This window comes from Podarcis cretensis (genome assembly GCF_951804945.1).
Source record: "Podarcis cretensis genome assembly, chromosome: 1".
NCBI lineage: Eukaryota > Metazoa > Chordata > Lepidosauria > Squamata > Lacertidae > Podarcis > Podarcis cretensis.
The window spans coordinates 62,735,349-62,752,838 of record NC_137170.1 but is presented as its reverse complement, the minus strand read 5'-3'; the positions used below and the strand labels follow the sequence as shown (position 1 = coordinate 62,752,838).

Here is a 17,490-nt window from a genome sequence, read left to right as displayed (position 1 = left end):
GTCAAGTGGCTCCTTAAACCAAGGTTACAGTCACCAAATTGCCATTTTTGGGTAAAAGAGCTCTAAAATCTTATTTTTCAAATGATGGATTGACTATGATTGACTATCTGGCTAGTTGAGATGACAACCTTGAACTAGGTTAAGAACTTTGAGAACTTTAAGAAGAAAAGTCACTTGATCCAGGTCCAGTTCATGAATATATTGGCCTTTTCCAACCACCTTTTTTTCTTAAAGGTGACTGAACCTGCTTAGGCTGTACAGAAAAAGCATTTTGGTTTCAGAAATTCATTTTGATTGTGCAGATGAAATATAACTGATAGAATTCTATAGGATGGGGTATTAGTATGTGAAAACAAACCAGATCCAATGATCCCCAGGCATGCACCTCCACATGGTGGAGATGTCAGGCACCATCCTGGCACCCAGGCATCTTCACTTGGTTGCAAGTGGTCAAAAACCAGGTGCAAAGTGAGCCTGGCACCTGGCTAATTCCAAACACTGCTTTCACGATGCAGAACCATGAGACCTATCTTGTGATTGTTTATCCTGACCTTTCAATGGTCTCTGACTCGGAATATGACTTCTGTGGAACTTTTATAGCCACATTTCTGGGCCTTGAAGGAATCAGAAAGCTATTGAAGTATAGCCATATCTCCTAGCCTTAAAGAGATATAAGAAGCAGGTAAAACAGCATTCCAGGGCATCTCTGGAGGCAAGGAAAGAGGCAATGGATGAATAAGTTAGGGAAGGGGGTTACTTTGGACCTAGGAAGTTGACAGTTGAATGAAAGCTAGAAGTGGGAGAAGAGTAGATATGGAATAGAGGCATCATTTGCTCACTTTGCTGAAAACCTCCTTGAGGCCTTATTACTTTGCTCTTTTCAACTGCTTTCAGGCTCATCCTATATCAGTTTTTAAGGTATGTGGTTGAGGTCTGCCTTTCAAGGTTTTTCCTGGAAATTAGCATAGTCAACTGATGTGTTCCACTAGCACAAAGACACATGACTGAGAATTTGAACCCCTTTGCCTTCTCCTCTCCCCATGCATCCTATGCATGCCCCATAAATCTGTTCTAGAAGATTGTGGGAGCCCCCAGAAAAAAGGGGTTGCACAGGGAGCGAATAAGCTCCATTGCACAACTAAAAGTCATTGCTCTAGTGGAACTGTTTAATTGAATACCACTCATGGTGTCAGTTTCCACAAGAGTGCCTTGTCTGCTTCATTCTTTCACTACCTAACAGAGGGGAACTTATACTTCTGTGCAGTGCATGACTGAGAGAACACACCTGCATGTAAGTGATTATGTGAATGTGTATGTGCAAGTGTTGTGTGTATGTGTACACAACAGAAAAATCACACATGAAGTATGCTGGCTATTACAAAAAACAGGATGTCAGACCTGCTAGAACTCTGACTTCAGTTTTATTCAAAGATGACACCTATCCCAAACACAGTCTGGGATGCCATGGAATGCTTTTAAAAACTTTCAAGTCAAAGGCCACTGAGACAGAAAGTTCAGTGTGTTGGTGGTGGGAATGGAACTAGTGAACATCAGTACATTTCTAGCTTGCATTATGCTTTAATAATGGGTTCCTTTAATGATTAAGTAATGATGGGGGAAAGATGCTAGGCAAAAATTGATGCAATGGATTTTTTCCTGGCTTAGTAACTGCTTTGGGAATGGCATCAACTATGCACTTTGTAAATATTCACTTTAGCTTAGTCATAGCAATAACTTCATCTCAGACACTTACGAGAAAAATACTCCAACTTGGAAGTCATTATGAAAGTGCTTAGTAAGTCTATTTTAGGCAGTATTTAATTTACAAAATAATGTTTTCCAGCATGATGATAACACCACACTCTGACTTTCACATTATATTGGTTCACTTGATCTATCTTATAAAAGGGAATGAAAACTAAGGATCTTGAAAGAAGGGATGAAGCGTTCCCTCCCCCAACCCTAGATTTTACTGTCATTTTTTTGGTTGACTAGTAGTATGCACATACACACACCAGAACTTCACACATACAAAAATACATTATTCACTTCTCTACTGCTATGACCCGGTTGTCATAGCTGCCACCAAACAACAACAAAACAACATGGCTTTCCACTTCCACACTCAGTTTCTCTCCTTCCTCACCCCAGCCAATTTCGTTATTTCCCAAAGCCACCAGAGTTGTTTGGGGAGGAGGCAGAGGTGTCCTCTAGTCTTGGGAAGGATCTGCATCCATTCCCCAGTCCCATGTCTAGCTTAGCTATAGTATCCATTCCATTTCACCTTGAGGTGAAAGTCCTGCAAGTATCAGTTCAAAGGCAGTGACATAATTTCCAATTTGCATATAATGAAGGCAAGAACTACTAGGGAAATAATCAATAGCATCTGGTAGAGTGAAGCTGAAACTTCCCCTCCAGCACTAGCATCACTGCAGCTTACCTGGGCAGGGCAGGGCGATATCAAGGTTGGGCTGTTTTACAGCCTCCATTAGCGGCCACAAACACCCAGCCTCATCACTACCCTGCCCTGTCCATCCAAGCACTGGTGTCAGGGGGTGCCTCCAAGCTACACCACACCAGTCACTACTGGGAGTAGTTTTACAGCATGTAGAAGGGGAGAAACATCCAGACTCTAACTTGTGTTTAAAACATTTGTAGTAATAAGGCCCAAAACTTAGTATCGGTGAAAGACAATTTGCTCATACGTCCTCTGTTGTTGCACCATTGGGAAACCAACTCCTGCCTTCGTCTATGGCTTCGTAATGAAGCAGGTTTTTTTTCTCATGCTGGGTCAACCATGCCAAAGGTGCTTTTAGGGTCATGTATGAAAATATTCTTTGCCTCAATTTCTTCTCCTTTACAGGTCTATTTTTCACAGGTTATGTGTTATGTTTAACAAAGGTAGCCTTGAGAACCAAATCATGTTTTGAAGAGGCTCTCTGTTTCACAGAGCAGAGCTGTTTCTTTTGAATTACAATGCAATGCTCAAAACGCGGCAGGAAAAGTTCATTTGGAAAGCTAACAAATAGTATAATCCACATTAGGGCAATACCCATGTAGGCTAACCAGAATGCCAAAACCGTTGTGCAAGTTTTCAACTCAAAAGCTTGCACACTATTTTGGGATATATTGGCTGGCTTGATTAAAGTGTTGCCTTAAGATAGAATGTTATTTTTTCCTTATGGGCCACCTTCATTTTATTTTTGTTTAGAACAGAGATCACCAAACTAGTTGGTGGCCCTAAGGTATTTTTGCAAAATCACTAGTTCTTGCATTTTGCAGGGAGAGATATTTTATTTTATTTTTGCAATGGTAGGCACTTCCTTCACTCATGAAGAGCCTTTATTGAATGTGTGTGTGAGGGTTCTCAGCTATGCTCTCTGTGTGACTGAGAGACATACACTTGGGCAGACAGAGGGGGAAATGTGTGTGAGAGATAGAGATAGAGAGAGACTTTTGCATGTGTGTCTGTGGTCTATATGTGTGTAGTGAGTGTGCTGTGGTGTGCTGTGGTGTGGCCAGCTTGTATATTTTTCCTGGTACAGGGGCATGCTCTCTCTTCTTAGCGTGTGTTCAGTGGGTGGGTGTGATCTGAACAATCAGGGCCAGCAGGACATATATGACTGCCAACAGCAAGAATGGAGGGAAAGGAGCAGCTATTATTTTGTGTTATGCCATGCTCCCTATAGCAGCCACTTTGAGAATGGCACTCATAAAGGTAAAGGTAAAGGTAAAGGGACCCCTGACCATTAGGTCCAGTTGTGACCAACTCTGGGGCTACGGAGCTCATCTTGCTTTATTGGCCAAGGGACCCAGCGTACAGCTTCTGGGTCATGTGGCCAGCATGACTAAGCCGCTTCTGGTGAACCAGAGCAGCGCACAGAAACGCCATTTACCTTCCCACCGGAGTGGTACCTATTTATCTACTTGTGGCGCTCATCTCGCTTTATTGGCCAAGGGAGCCAGCGTACAGCTTCCGGGTCATGTGGCCAGCATGACTAAACCACTTCTGGAGAACCAGAGCAGCTCATGGAAACGAATGGCACCCACAGAACTTTGAATTGTGTCTGCTGGTCCAAAAAGGTTGGCAGCTTCTGGTGTAATAATTACAGCTTTCAGAAAATGATATGAAGGCCTTTTTTTAAGAAGGGGAAAGTTAAATAATGGCAATCAGCCTTAGCTTCATTATCTCTGATGCAGTCTGGTGAATTGGCTGTTGGAACAGTGTTGGGAGCCCCATGATCTCAACAAGGCCTCACTCTCTCACCTTTCCCCAACGGTGCCAGATGCAAAACACCGCACCTTCCCATGTTTCTGGTCAAAGCTTTGGCTGACATAGGCTTATAATGTGGCCGTCCTACGATCTGCTGAAGGAAGGACCCTCCCGTAGAAATCTACTGGCGACAGAGCCTTTCGGTTTGGTTCAACCCCTGGGAACGGCTTGAAGAGGCCTCTGGAGCCGGAGTGGACTGTGAAGCCGCTTCCCTCTGAGGAAAGGAGGGAGCCGCCCTCCCTCCTTGCACGGCCGCCTGGGAATTCCGCTAGCCTCGCTCCTTCTAGCCCACCCGAGGCGCGCCTTTTTCTCCGGGCTCACCCTTCCTCCCCCCACCGCAGGTGCCCACATGGAAAAAGGGAGCCTGAGGCGACGCATTTCAGCCAAACACCGGGCGGCGGAATGAACAGCCGCGGCCAGCCCCGCCCGCCCGCCCGCCAGCCAAGAACCAGGCCGGGATCCTCCACCTCCCAGCGACACCCGGCCCGGTTTTGTCGGTCTCGGGGTGGCGGGTGGGGAGAAGCTGCGCCTTCAGCACCGGACAGGGAGCGCGAGCGGGGCAAGGGAAGCCCCGGGATTCCCAGGCACTTGCCCAAGCGCCGCCTCAGGAGCCGGAGTGGCGAAAGGGCAAACTGGCGAGCGACCAAGACACCCCCCCCCCCCGCGCGCGCCCCGCTTCCCTCCCAGTGGCTTTACTCACCGTCATTGGCCAGACCCATCTCGATGAGGGTCTCATCCTTCTTGCCCACTCGGTTCATGGCTGCTCGGGAGAGGCGGGCGCGCAGGCTAGCCAAGCAGCCTTGCCCGCTAGAGAGAGCCAGTGTGGGGGAAGAAGGGGGGGGGTGGGGAAGGCGGGCGGGCAGAGCGCGAGCGCGCCGCCCCCAGCCTTTCCTCTCTCGCGCTCTCTCTCCACCCTCGCCCGCCCACCGCTTATCTCTTCGCCCTGGAATCCCAGAGGGGCAGCGGACGACCTAATTAGTGTTCGCCGGCAGAGCTCAAGGAACGGGTGGGAGGGAGGGCGCGCGCGGAGGTGGGGGGGGGGAGAGGTTGAATTGCTTTAAGGGGAGGCGCCTCGTGCGGCCCTGGAGGCTGAACAGGGGAGGAAAGGAAGGAGGCGAGAATGCGCGAGTCGGGGTCCGCGCGCGCTGCCAAGGTTGGGACTCGGGTTACTCCTGCGGATTGCGTCACGGGGGAGGGGGGAGGCGCCGAGGCTTTGCTCCTTGCGCTGTCTCACACTCTCGAGCTCCACACCCTTTTCCTGTTGAGTCTTTCGGTGCTGATGCTGCTGGCTGTTCTCCTCTCTCTCTCTCTCTCTCTCTCTCTCTCTCTCTCTCTCTCTCTCTCTGTGAGCAAGCTCACACCCACGTGCTGCATTAGGAGAGAGGCATTCTCAAGAGTATAGTCACCCGTCTTCCACCCCCTCCTCTTTCACAAAGGCGAATATTTTTCACTTCCACTTGAGTGTTATTATATTTTTATTTTTATGGACAGCATCAAATATCTCAAAGGCCAGATGGAGCAAGCTTGTTTTCTCCTGCTCCGGAGGGTAGGACCCAAACCAATGGATGCAAGTTACAAAGAAAGGAGATTCCGACTAAACACCAGGAATAACTTTCTGACAGTAGGAGCAGTTTGGCAGTGGAAGGGACGCCCAGGAGAGGTGCTGGAGTCTCCTTCCCTGGAGGGTTTTAGGCAGAGGTTGGAGGACCATAATAATTTAATAATAATAATAATAGTAATAATAGTTATACTCTCCCCATCTGGCTGGGTTTCCCCAACCACCAACCATCTGTCATGGATGATCAACTTGAGGTTCCTGCATTGCACGGGGTTAGACTAGATGTCCCTTGGGGTCCCTTTGTTGTTGTTGTTTAGTCGTTTAGTCGTGTCCGACTCTTTGTGACCCCATGGACCAGAGCACACCAGGCACTCCTGTCTTCCACTGCCTCCCGCAGTTTGGTCAGACTCATGTTTGTAGCTTCGAAGACACTGTCCAACCATCTCGTCCTCTGTCGTCCCCTTCTTCTTCTGCCCTCCATCTTTCCCAACATCAGGGTCTTTTCAAGGGAGTCTTCTCTTCTCATGAGGTGGCCAAAGTATTGGAGCCTCAGCTTCACGATCTTTCCTTCCAGTGAGCACTCAGGGCTAATTTCCTTAAGAATGGATAGGTTTGATCTTCTTGCAGTCCATGGGACTCTCAAGAGTCTCCTCCAGCACCATAGTTCAAAAGCATCAATTCTTCGGCGATCAGCCTTCTTTACAATTCTGGGGTCCCTTACAATTCTGTTATCCTGTTACCAACACCACAAACAGGGATTGTCAAGTTCAAAGGAGTGGAGAGGGAGGGAGAGGAAAGTCACCATAAGAACATAAAAGCCCTGCTGGATCAGACCCCAGGCCATCTTGTCCAGCATCCTCTTCTCACAGTGGCCAATCAGATGCCTGTGGGAAACCAAGCTGGAAATCAACACAAAAGCCCTCTTCTCTCCCATGGTTTCCAGAGACTGGTATTCAGAAGCATGATGCCCCTGATTCAGTTTTCTCACACCAGTCAGCTAGAATATGTGAGGACCATGTGTGCCATTCTGGGGAAGGATAAGGATAAGAAAAAGAAAAAGAAAGGATCTGCATCTCCTCCTCCCCCTCTTTACAGTCCCCCTCCCCTCAGAATTTGCCTCCACCCTGAAGCTGCATTTCCATCACTGGTTCAACACTTTTTTAAGTTTTATGGGGATACAATTACAGTATATAGCAAGCTAGTTCAGTAATAAAAGTTTTGGATGCATTTAACAAGAGAGCCAGAATAATTTGTGCATGGTTTCAAACAATAAAATGATCTAATCATGAATAAGAAGGGGAGAGGAAGTACTATCACAGTAATTTCTTAAGTCGAATAAATTCCAGTGAAGTCCACTTGACATATAGTAAATTTCTATTAATGCCTTCCCCACATTGGTCTCTACAGCAGACACTGCAACCGTCCAACAGTTTGACCTCACCCCCAAATGTACACTCCTCCATTGTCTCCCAAGACAGACAGATGCCAACAATTGTTATGTATGTATGATTGGCTTTGGTATTATCAGCACATGTATGCAGCAGCAACACATATCCAACACATATGTTGGATTGTCACAAGTAGTCTACAAAATGATTTATAATATATTAAATCACCTATAAAATTACTCACTTGTTCACATACCTGTTCCTTTTATAGGACCACCTCTCTCCATATGAACCTATCTGGACCCTGAAATCATCCTCTGAGGCCCTTCTTTGTGTGTCTCCTCCAAAAGAGGTTTGGAGGCTGGCAACTTGAGAATGGGCCTTTTCTGCTGTGTCTCCCCGTTTGTGGAATGCTCTCCCTAGGGAAGTTTGTCTGATGCCATCATTATACATTTTAGGTGCCAGGCAAAAATGTTCCTCTTCACCCAGGCCTTGGGCTGATTGACATCCAATGCCCTTTCAAATGTGTTGTGGGAGGGTGCATTATTTGTTTGTTTTTGTCTATATTTTTATTATGTATTGTGTGAACCATGCTGAGATCTACAGATGAAGAGCAGTATATTAATTTAATTAACAACAACAGCAGCAACAACAACAACAACTTTCTTGGGCTCCATGATCACTGCAGATGGTGACAGCAGTCATGAAATTAAAATATACCTTCTTCTTGGGAGAAAAGCAATGACAAACCTAGACAGCATCTTAAAAAGCAGAGACATCACCTTGCCAACAAAGGTCCGTATCATTAAAGCTATGGTTTTCCCAGTAGTGATGTATGGAAGTGAGAGCTGGACCATAAGGAAGGCTGATCGCTGAAGAATTGGTGCTTTTGAATTATGGTGCTGGAAGAGACTCTTGAGAGTCCCATGGGCTGCAAGAAGATCAAATTTATCCATTCTTAAGGAAATCAGCCCTGAGTGCTCACTGGAAGGACAGATCGTGAAGCTGAGGCTCCAATACTTTGGCCACATCATGAGAAGAGAAAACTCCCTGGAAAAGACCCTGATGTTGGGAAAGATGGAGGGCACAAGGAGAAGGGGACGACAGAGGACGAGATGGTTGGACAGTGTTCTCAAAGCTACTAGCATGAGTTTGACCAAGTTGCGGGAGGCAGTGGAAGACAGGAGTGCCTGGTGTGCTCTGGTCCATGGGATCACGAAGAGTCAGACACGACTAAACGACTAATCAACAACAGTCTATGAGTTACTAATATTGTAAGCCACCCAGAGTGGCTGGGGAAACCCAGCCAGATGGGCGAGGTACAAATAACATCATCATCGTTATTAAATTAATTATTACTAGAATATATTATTAGTATATATTTTTATATGTAACTTGCAACTGATGTGCATAAAGCACATTCATCTTTATGCGCATGGCAAAAAAAAGTGGGGGTGGAAAGGGGGTTGGCATCCAAGAAAAAAGACTTTGGCAATCCCACTTGCCATGGAACCATGTGTGTTTTGACTATATATGCTTTTGGTTTTATGCGCCACCCCCTGGAATGTAACCATAAGTTGAGAGTTGCCTGTATACTAGTGCACTTGGTATTCCCTTGGCAAGCAAAGGGTTTAAAGGTCTGAGGATCAGCTGATATGATTTATAAGTGAATAGGCCTTGTTGTGGCAGGTCTTGTTTATGTTTCCTAGATAGGTATCAAATATAGTTACTTGAAACAAAAAGAAAAGTGAGGTAACAGGCAGGCACACAAGGTTGCTTGTCAGCTTCAGTTCAAAAGAGGCTGAAATACGTCTGGACTCTCAAAATGTTACCCATTATCAAGTGAAGTAATAAAACACTGTGGACCATTATATGTGCTGTACAAGTGTGAAAGATCATTTATAACTCTGGAACCGTCTGCTAGAGTTGTGAGAAAATTGTGTAGCCTTTTTCTCAGTACTGGTTCCAACTAGCACATAAGAGCACATGACAACTTCAGGAAAAGCTTAGAGAAGATAAAGATCAAGTCACTTGGCTGATCTTCTGAGACAAAAATTTCCCCACATTGTGGCTGATTATTTCTTAGAATACAACGTTGAATGTCCACAGCCAAGGCATTTCAGTTTAATTAGTGCCCGTAGAAATTTTTTAACAGCCTATTGCTTGTGAACTTTGTTCATGATTAGTGGACAATATATAGTACTATAATACATGCCTTCCCAGATCAAACCGAGGTCTGCCTAGCGACCATCACTGTGCTTCTAGTAGCATCTAGCCAGATGCATCTATCAACCTCACAAGCAGCATACAGTAGCAATGTCTGTTATCCTTTTGTGCCCCTCTTCCAGTGCTCTAGTCTAGAGTTACTGAACACACACACACACACACACACACACACACACACACACCATTAAACTCATTATGGCTAGCCTTCCCTTCATCTAATTCCTTCTTATAAGGTATGATCATCACACCAAAAGTCATAACTTTGTATGAAAGTTCATAAGAACATATAACACAAATGATGCCTCGTATCAGGAAAGCAACCAAGCAACTCCAAGTGGATTTAAAACTTGGCATAAAGGCAGGATAAAGGGTACCAACTCAATTTTACCTTCGTATAAAACAAAATGCTCTGGAATATCCATGCCCCACCCCCAGATGCATCTTTTCCAGCTGCCTGAGCTGCTGATTGAGCATTTTTATTACCGATTGTGACAGTGATGCGGAAGGGAAGCAATGGATACATATGAAGAACTGGTAAAATGTATCACTAAGCTTAACACTTGTGTGGCATTATGTGAGTTTCTGAAAAACACAGACTCTTACTTTCCTCATTATCTAGTATATAACTTGAAAGTAAGGAATGACATTGAAAAGGCAGGTACTGTTTTTGCTGGGTTACCAGCTGAGACCTGCTAAGAATGTTGCACATCTCCATTAGCAGTGAGGATAGGCAGGGGACTGGCATTGGCTGAAGTCCCTCTGCACTGCAAAGGTAAGTGACAAGTAGAGGTCCAAGTCCTACAGCCCAGTCAGAGTTGCAACAAGTTAATTTTGATTGTATTGAGTGTTCTGGTTATTTCCCATGCATCTTTAACATGCAACTATCCACTTACAACCAATGTACGGTATGCGAATCTATTTTTGAAGGTTCTGTATGCCATGGGGAGGGGAAAGTAGTTGGACTTGCTGGTAGACCTCCAGGTGAATTATAATAGATCAGGGGTCGGCAAGGTTTACCAGCCATGGGCTGGATCACTCCCATAGAGATCATCCGTGGGCCGGACCAGCGCAGCGCGACACTGGAAATCACGTCTGCACATGTCTGCAGTGTCAGAATTTGCTTCTGTGCATGCCCAGATGCCAAAAATTGTGCCTGCGCAGAAGCGATTTTCAGCATCCGGACATGCGCAGATGTGATTTCCGGTATCTGCGTGTGTGCAGACGTGATTTCCAGCACTGCTTGGTGAGTCCCCGTGCCACACTGCACCAGTTTAGCGCAGCACATGGGAGACTCACCAAGTGGACAGCTCAGTTCGAGGGCAGCTCGGGGACCGGTAAAATGGTCTTTGTGGGCCACATTTGGCCCATGGGCCACACGTTGTCGACCCCTGTAATAGATTGTCAATAATTTCTTATTCCCCAAACAGCAACAACAAGAAAAATGGCAAGGATCTCCTTATCTCTTAGGGTGTGTTCACAGTGAATTTTTTGTTTTTTGTTTGCTTTTCTTTTTTGGGTGCATATCATAGCTGTTTCCCTCCTGGCTGTTCACATCAGCATAGCTTCAATAGGGTCAGATTTGTTTCTGTTTGCATAGACAACAAAGAGGCATTGCCGGAGGGATGATGTCTACCATATGCAAAGGTGCTCACGCCTTGGCTAGAGGCAAATTAGGAATGGCTAAAAGCTTCCAGTAGTTGAAATATTATCCTGGATTATACTGAATGACACCAAAAAAGGGGGTTTGACACAAAATGAAGACTGTGATTTTGAATCTATTCTGGGTGTTAAATATATGTGTGTGTGTTTTGTTGATAGAGGGTCAAATTAGAATGTTAGGAGTTCACAAAAAGCAAGACAAGAATGCCAATGGCTGTATCTTATTTACTAATTACAAACCACTTGTGACTCCACCCAATATGTTGTGCAAGTAAACTGAACAGTTATTCTGCAGAAATCTAGAATCCAAAGAATGTCTGGTATATTTTTCTAGCCAAGTGGGTTACTGAGACGTTTGTGGTTTACTGACATATATGATTAGACTGTCCTAATTTCAGAGTGACTCGGGATACAACCTCAAGGAAGCTGTAGGGAGCTACAGGTGTGTGTGTGTGTGTGTGTGTGCACCCAGCCACCCAGGGGTGCCAACTTGAATAAAATATTGTGTGGGCCCAGGTAACCGATCACATGATGCAGTGCACACACAACATTTGAATGGGAATGCCCATCAACTTTGTGGGGGCCTGGTCCCCTCAAATATTTTACGATGTTGCTCCTATGCACCCACTCATGCATGCACATCAATGTATTTCAAAGGATTGCCCCCACCCATTCAGTTAAGGCCAATTAAGCAGAGAGCAACAGTGAGTCTCCTTCTATAATAAATATCTATTTTTTGTTAAGCATTTTGCATTTATTTTTTGAATTGGGGAATTGGGAGGGGGAAAAGTGGGTGGTGTCTGTATGTATTGCAACAAACTCTGTAATAATAGTTTCCCTGCATTCGCTCATTAAAACCTGCAGCTGCTGCTACTGGATAGGGCAGGACTGGTAAGGTAGATCTCAGATACGTGCAATTCCAGTGTTTTTTCCAGAGTATTTTCAGAAAAAGGTGTGCAGATTTGTTTCCAACAAGCTAGATATATCCAAAATGCAAAGGAATGGAATCAAATGCTGCCACAATTATTATTTTTTCTTTTATCTTTATTGACTTTGTCAGTGAACAGAATAATGATGATGATAATAATAGTGACGACGACGACGATGATAATTAACTTGCCTTTTGGCTTACAGATAAAAACAAGAATTTCTAAAAGCATAGAAAAAAAATCATTAAAAAATGAAACATTAATTGAATTAAAATCATATACATAAATCTATTTAAAACATACCACTAATTACAATAAAAACAGCATGGCACCTGAACTTTCATTAAAAGCAGTCAATTCCCAAAAGCATGTCAGAATAAGTCTTGACCTGCTGGTAGGAGGACAAGACAGAGAGAGCCAGTCTAGCTTCTCCAGGGAGACAGCGAAGGCTTAGAGTCAGTATAAAGATTTACATGCTCTCCAATATCTTCTCTGATTAGAATTTACAGGGTTTTTTGATGCATGGTGCCCTCTCCTGGGCAATATGGATACTTTAAGCATTTATATTTTACTTCGGTTTGTTGCCGTGCGCTGATTTGCAATAAATTCATGGATAGATCAGATGGAAGTTAAGGCTTTTATTTAGATTTATACCCCTGCAGGCTTTACACCCTGAGGTCATCCTGTAGAGTTCAGGGCTGATAACCACTGTTTTTTATTCAGCTTCACAGAATTTGGTCACAAAACCCATTTTCACATGAAAAATTGATGCTGGGGAGCAATTTGTTCCGTGCCAAGGAAGACTCTACAGCTAAGACTATGCTGGACCTGGAATTTTAACACAAGGTTTTCTGTGGATTTATTGAGCGGTCTCTGCTATCAATTGTCAACCAAATCAAACCTTAGTTGTTTAATTATTTGTTCTGAAGATGAAGCAAAAGTGACTACTGACTGCATCAACATTGTGTTTGTTTTATAAACACGCTTTTAAAGTGTAGAAATAGTATTTATGCCCCAAAAGGAGGTGACCTGTGTTAACGGAAAAATCTGAGGGCTCCCTTGGACAAAAACAAAGACACCAACCAGGATTACTTGGAGCAAAACAGCAGCCTGTAGGCTTGGCCTTTATTGAACTGTTGCAACAGGGTGCTCCCCTCACTTGCAGGAGAGAGGAGGGACCCAGAAAAATGGTGTGCAAGGCCTTATAAAGACTTTTGAAATTGCCACCCTGTAGATCAAGACCACCCCCAGAAACATGATACATACATCACAGAAGGGGTGTAACCTAAGACCACCCCTCAGATACATCATACCTACATCACAGAAAAGGAGGTCCAAAATAGAAATTTTAATATTGTTTTTCTCCTGTTTTTGTTTATCTCCTGTCTGGCAGGTTACTTGATTGGATTTCCTGGGTAGCCTGGCCAGTCTTTTGTAATGATAAATACTTAGTTCCTGGGCCAGGTCACAGGCTCACACCCTATTCAAACACAGACATACCCTTAAGACAGGATTTGTGAAGGAAAAGACAATGGGGAGGCTTTTCCATTTTGACCTTGCAGAGAAAAGATTTGGTCAGTTTAGGAATCAAAATGGTTCCAGGTTGGCCTTCCTGTGCTGATCTATGTGTGTGCTTGGTTGGTACGCTTATGAACATTACCATATATCTAAGACCATAAAATTCCTATCACACCTGAAAAAGCCCCTCTCTGTGTATCCATGTAGGCAGCAAGTTTGTGAAAAGTGCATTCTCAGAAAAAAAGTGGATTATAACCATTCCAGCAGAAAGTGCTTTATATTGACAAATAGCATGGGGGCAGGGATGAAGTCATGTGTATTAAGTCTAATTTATTTAACTGACAATGAAATGGGAATGCCTGTGTATTGATGAAAGTCTTTAACTGGAATACTCTACTGAAACTAAATTAAGAGCAAAAAGGGCTCTCCAAGCTTTAACTGAGTTGATTTCTATTAACTATTGTTGTTTTCTGCTAGCTAACACATGAGTGTTTATGCTTAGATCACCTGAGAAGTATTGAATTGCAAATTCGCCATCTTGGAAGCATGGTGGCTGGAGTTCTTTGTTCTCAGACTCTGTGAGAGCAAGGATGTACATGAAACTCTCCAGGTAAACTGCCTAAGGCAGGATGTAGGCTGGAATACAGGCCCTGGGGAGAGACAGACCTTTGCTTCGAGGTCTGTTGGAATTATTTCAGATTTTGTAAGATGTTGAGCCTATGCCTTGGACCGCCATATATCTTATGCAACTGTTTGGATGTATCAGCTGATGTTCATGTTCTGTTTTAAAGAAAACTTTGCAAGTCAAATTTTGAATAATATCTAATGGGTCTGGACAATGCTTCATTTCCAAAGGGAGTCAGTTTTTACGCATCCAGTCACTTCAAACTGTGCGACATCAATGTCTGCAATAATGTGTTCTGCACCCCCAAAAGGCACTTGTTTCCAACACCAAATGCATATTATCAGTGTTTACATGCCCTTCATTTCATCTTGCTTTATGTGAACATGACCCATATTGGCCCTGTATCTGACTGCTTACTTTGAGCAACATGCCTCTCCAATTTATGATAGCTAAAGAGTGGAGTAGTAGTATGACAGCAAGTTCTTTTACACTAAGAACTAAAACTAAGGGGCAATGTTGCCAACACTTATTTTCTGACAGCCATACAGTAAAAGCCGTGATCTCCTAAATTGCTGGAATAATTTGGAAGGGGGAAAAAGTGGTTGGGTCACATAAAATAGTGCATGTCACAAAACAGACAGCAGGGTGACATATGACCTCTAATTATTTAGTTTACAAGGAAGTCCAAATAGCTCAGACTGAAATGTTGTAAATGAATAGGACTGCAGACTAAATAAATGTATCGACATCTCAGTCACAACTGAAATAAATGATTTTTTCTTGTTCACCATTCATTAAGTTTCAGATTAATTTAAAAACAGCACATATGAATTTAGAGAGCTGCATATTAATTAACAGCCTTGCTAATTGTATGGATTAAAACTGAGTTAACAGCTCAATGTTATGCATTTGTTAACTCAGTTAATGACCTTGATATGTTCTTTTCTAATTCATTTGGGTGGGAAGGTTGAAGACAACTAGCCAGCTGGATGCACTGAATGTTAATTTTGGACTGTTAGTTGTACAATCCTTCTGCTTTCCTTGTAACCCAAACAACAAATATAGCCAGAATCCAAGAAAGGCATGACAGATATTTATGGAATTATCCATGATGTGGGAAAAGTGGATAGGCAGAACTCCCTGTCTCATAATTCTAGAACCCAGACTCATCCAACAAAAGCTGAATGTTGGGAGATTCAGGACAGATGAAAGGAGCTATTGCTTCACACGGCACACGGTTTGCTAGCCACTAGCTTGGACTGCTTTAAAAGGTTAATATACACATTCAGAAGGGGATAAGAGCATAAAGCTTTCATAGTTATGAGTAACAATGACTATATACAACCTCCATGATCAGAGGTGCACATGTCTGAATACCAGTTGTTGGGGAACAACAGCAGAGAATTGTTAGCCTGGTTGGCCACTGTGGGTAGTTTCACTTTTCTTCCAAATTCTGAATGTGAAAAGCTGAAGTGCGGCTTTAATTTGTGACCTTACAAAAATGGGCTTCTATGATATTGCTGCTGTAACAGACATATGGTAAAATGGAATGGGTGTGCAGTGGCGAAGCTGCATGCTCCGGCACCAGGGGCGGAGAGCAGGCGGGGGCATGGCGCACGTCCCGGGGGTGTGGCGCGCATCCCGGGGGCATAACACATCGCCCATGGGGGCATGGTGTGCATTCCGGGGATGTGGCATGCTGCCCATGGGGGCATGGCACCCAGCAAAGGGGGGGTGCACGGCACATTCTGGGGCGGCCATGATGGTACCCCCTCCCCGATGGTGCCAGGGGCAGTACGCTCCCCCACCCTGCCCCCCATTCATCTGCCAGTGCGGGTGTGAGTGCCTGTGGAATTTTAAGGGAGCAGCTTATATTTGGGTATTGTCTCTCCCCCCCCTTGAATTTTAAAGGTGCAGCTTATATTTGGGTGCGGCTCATAGTCGGGCCAATACAGTATGTGGGCTTTGGATTCTCCACCCCCCCCCCTTATGTACCTATACTGCTATCTTCTATGTTTGTGTGTAAAATGTAGCCATGTTTTTGACTATTTCTGCTCTAGTGAGATTCTGTGAACCACCCTGAGACCTTCAGGTATAGGGCGGTATATAAATTCAATAAATAATAATCCGAACACATTTGGGCCATTTATTTTGCAGTGGGCATTTCTGTGGTTCCCAAACCAAAAATTGAACCAGGCAGGAAGCACACTTTTCCATTCCACAAATAATGAAACATTCACTTTCTATGAGAACTCACATCTGAGACCATTGAGCGGGCAGAAGAGCAAGTTGTCACCAAGTGCTCCGCCGTGTGATGCTATGGAATTTCATCCATTCCTTCATTAAACACTGTAATGTTGGTGAATGAAAGAGATAGGCAGCAAATCTTTCACGAAAGGCATCTTGCAAACAAGCGGGAGAGAAGGGCACCCTTTATGATACAAAACAAATCGAACCAGCACATTCAGAGACCTACCTGCAGATGACTGAGCCTTTTCAATTGGGCAGCTGTATTAAAGAAACCTTTACTCATTACATGGGTATCAAAAAGCATGAAGCATTCTGAAATCAAGGAGCTAGTGCCTAAGTTCAAGTTTATTGAAAGAATGATTGATCACTTGCAGAGCGGCTAGAAATTACATGGTGCAGCTCTTACTGCAAACAGCTATCTTACTTGTGCTTTTATTCCTTAGCTAAAAGATGTTGTGAAATGCTAGTTACAGGAAATTGACCCCCTTCTATTCTGAAACACAAATATCCTACACTTAATACTACTTTACTATTCAGTACAATGCAGGATTTTCTAAATTTTCTTTTGTTGTTGTTGGTGGTGATTACTCTATATTTGGTTGTGGTGATGATTACTCTATATTTACAAGAGGTGTATTATTTCCGACCTAAAATATATATACTTTTGTGCATTCATAGAGTCTGCCATACCATTTTCCAGCCTGGGTAAGAACAGATTCCAAAGGGACCGGGTTATAACATTCATAATTGGGCTGAAATAATTCCAGAGAAAGATTTGTAATAATCAATATTTCCTGTACACCAAAACAAACCCTTCCTGTTGTAAGCAAGCAGACTTGACTAGGTGTTAATTCTTAACTTGCTTTCAAAGACAGCAGGTGTAGCATGGTCTATGTATTACTAATATATATATATATTTAATGGGCACTCTCTTCCAGTGTATTTGTATCAAAGATGACATCTTAAACCACAAAAAAATAAAAAATAAAATAGCAATAGTAATAGTAATAGTAATAGTAATAGTAATAGTAATAGTAATAGTAATAGTAATATAAACCCAATAA

General features: G+C 43.7%; 1 protein-coding gene across 8 annotated transcripts in view; it reads right to left on the bottom strand.

Moving 5' to 3' along the window:
• ANO5 (anoctamin 5) overlaps positions 1–5,285 on the bottom strand; it is a 65,682-nt gene extending 60,397 nt beyond the window's left edge. For all 8 annotated transcript variants that reach the window (XM_079965268.1, XM_079965269.1, XM_079965270.1 and 5 more), the window contains exon 1: positions 4,974–5,285. In XM_079965268.1, coding sequence (XP_079821394.1) covers positions 4,974–5,031 — 58 coding nt within the window. In that variant the 5' untranslated portion in view covers positions 5,032–5,285. The remainder of the gene's footprint in view (positions 1–4,973) is intronic.
• Between the last annotated feature and the right edge of the window lie 12,205 nt (positions 5,286–17,490).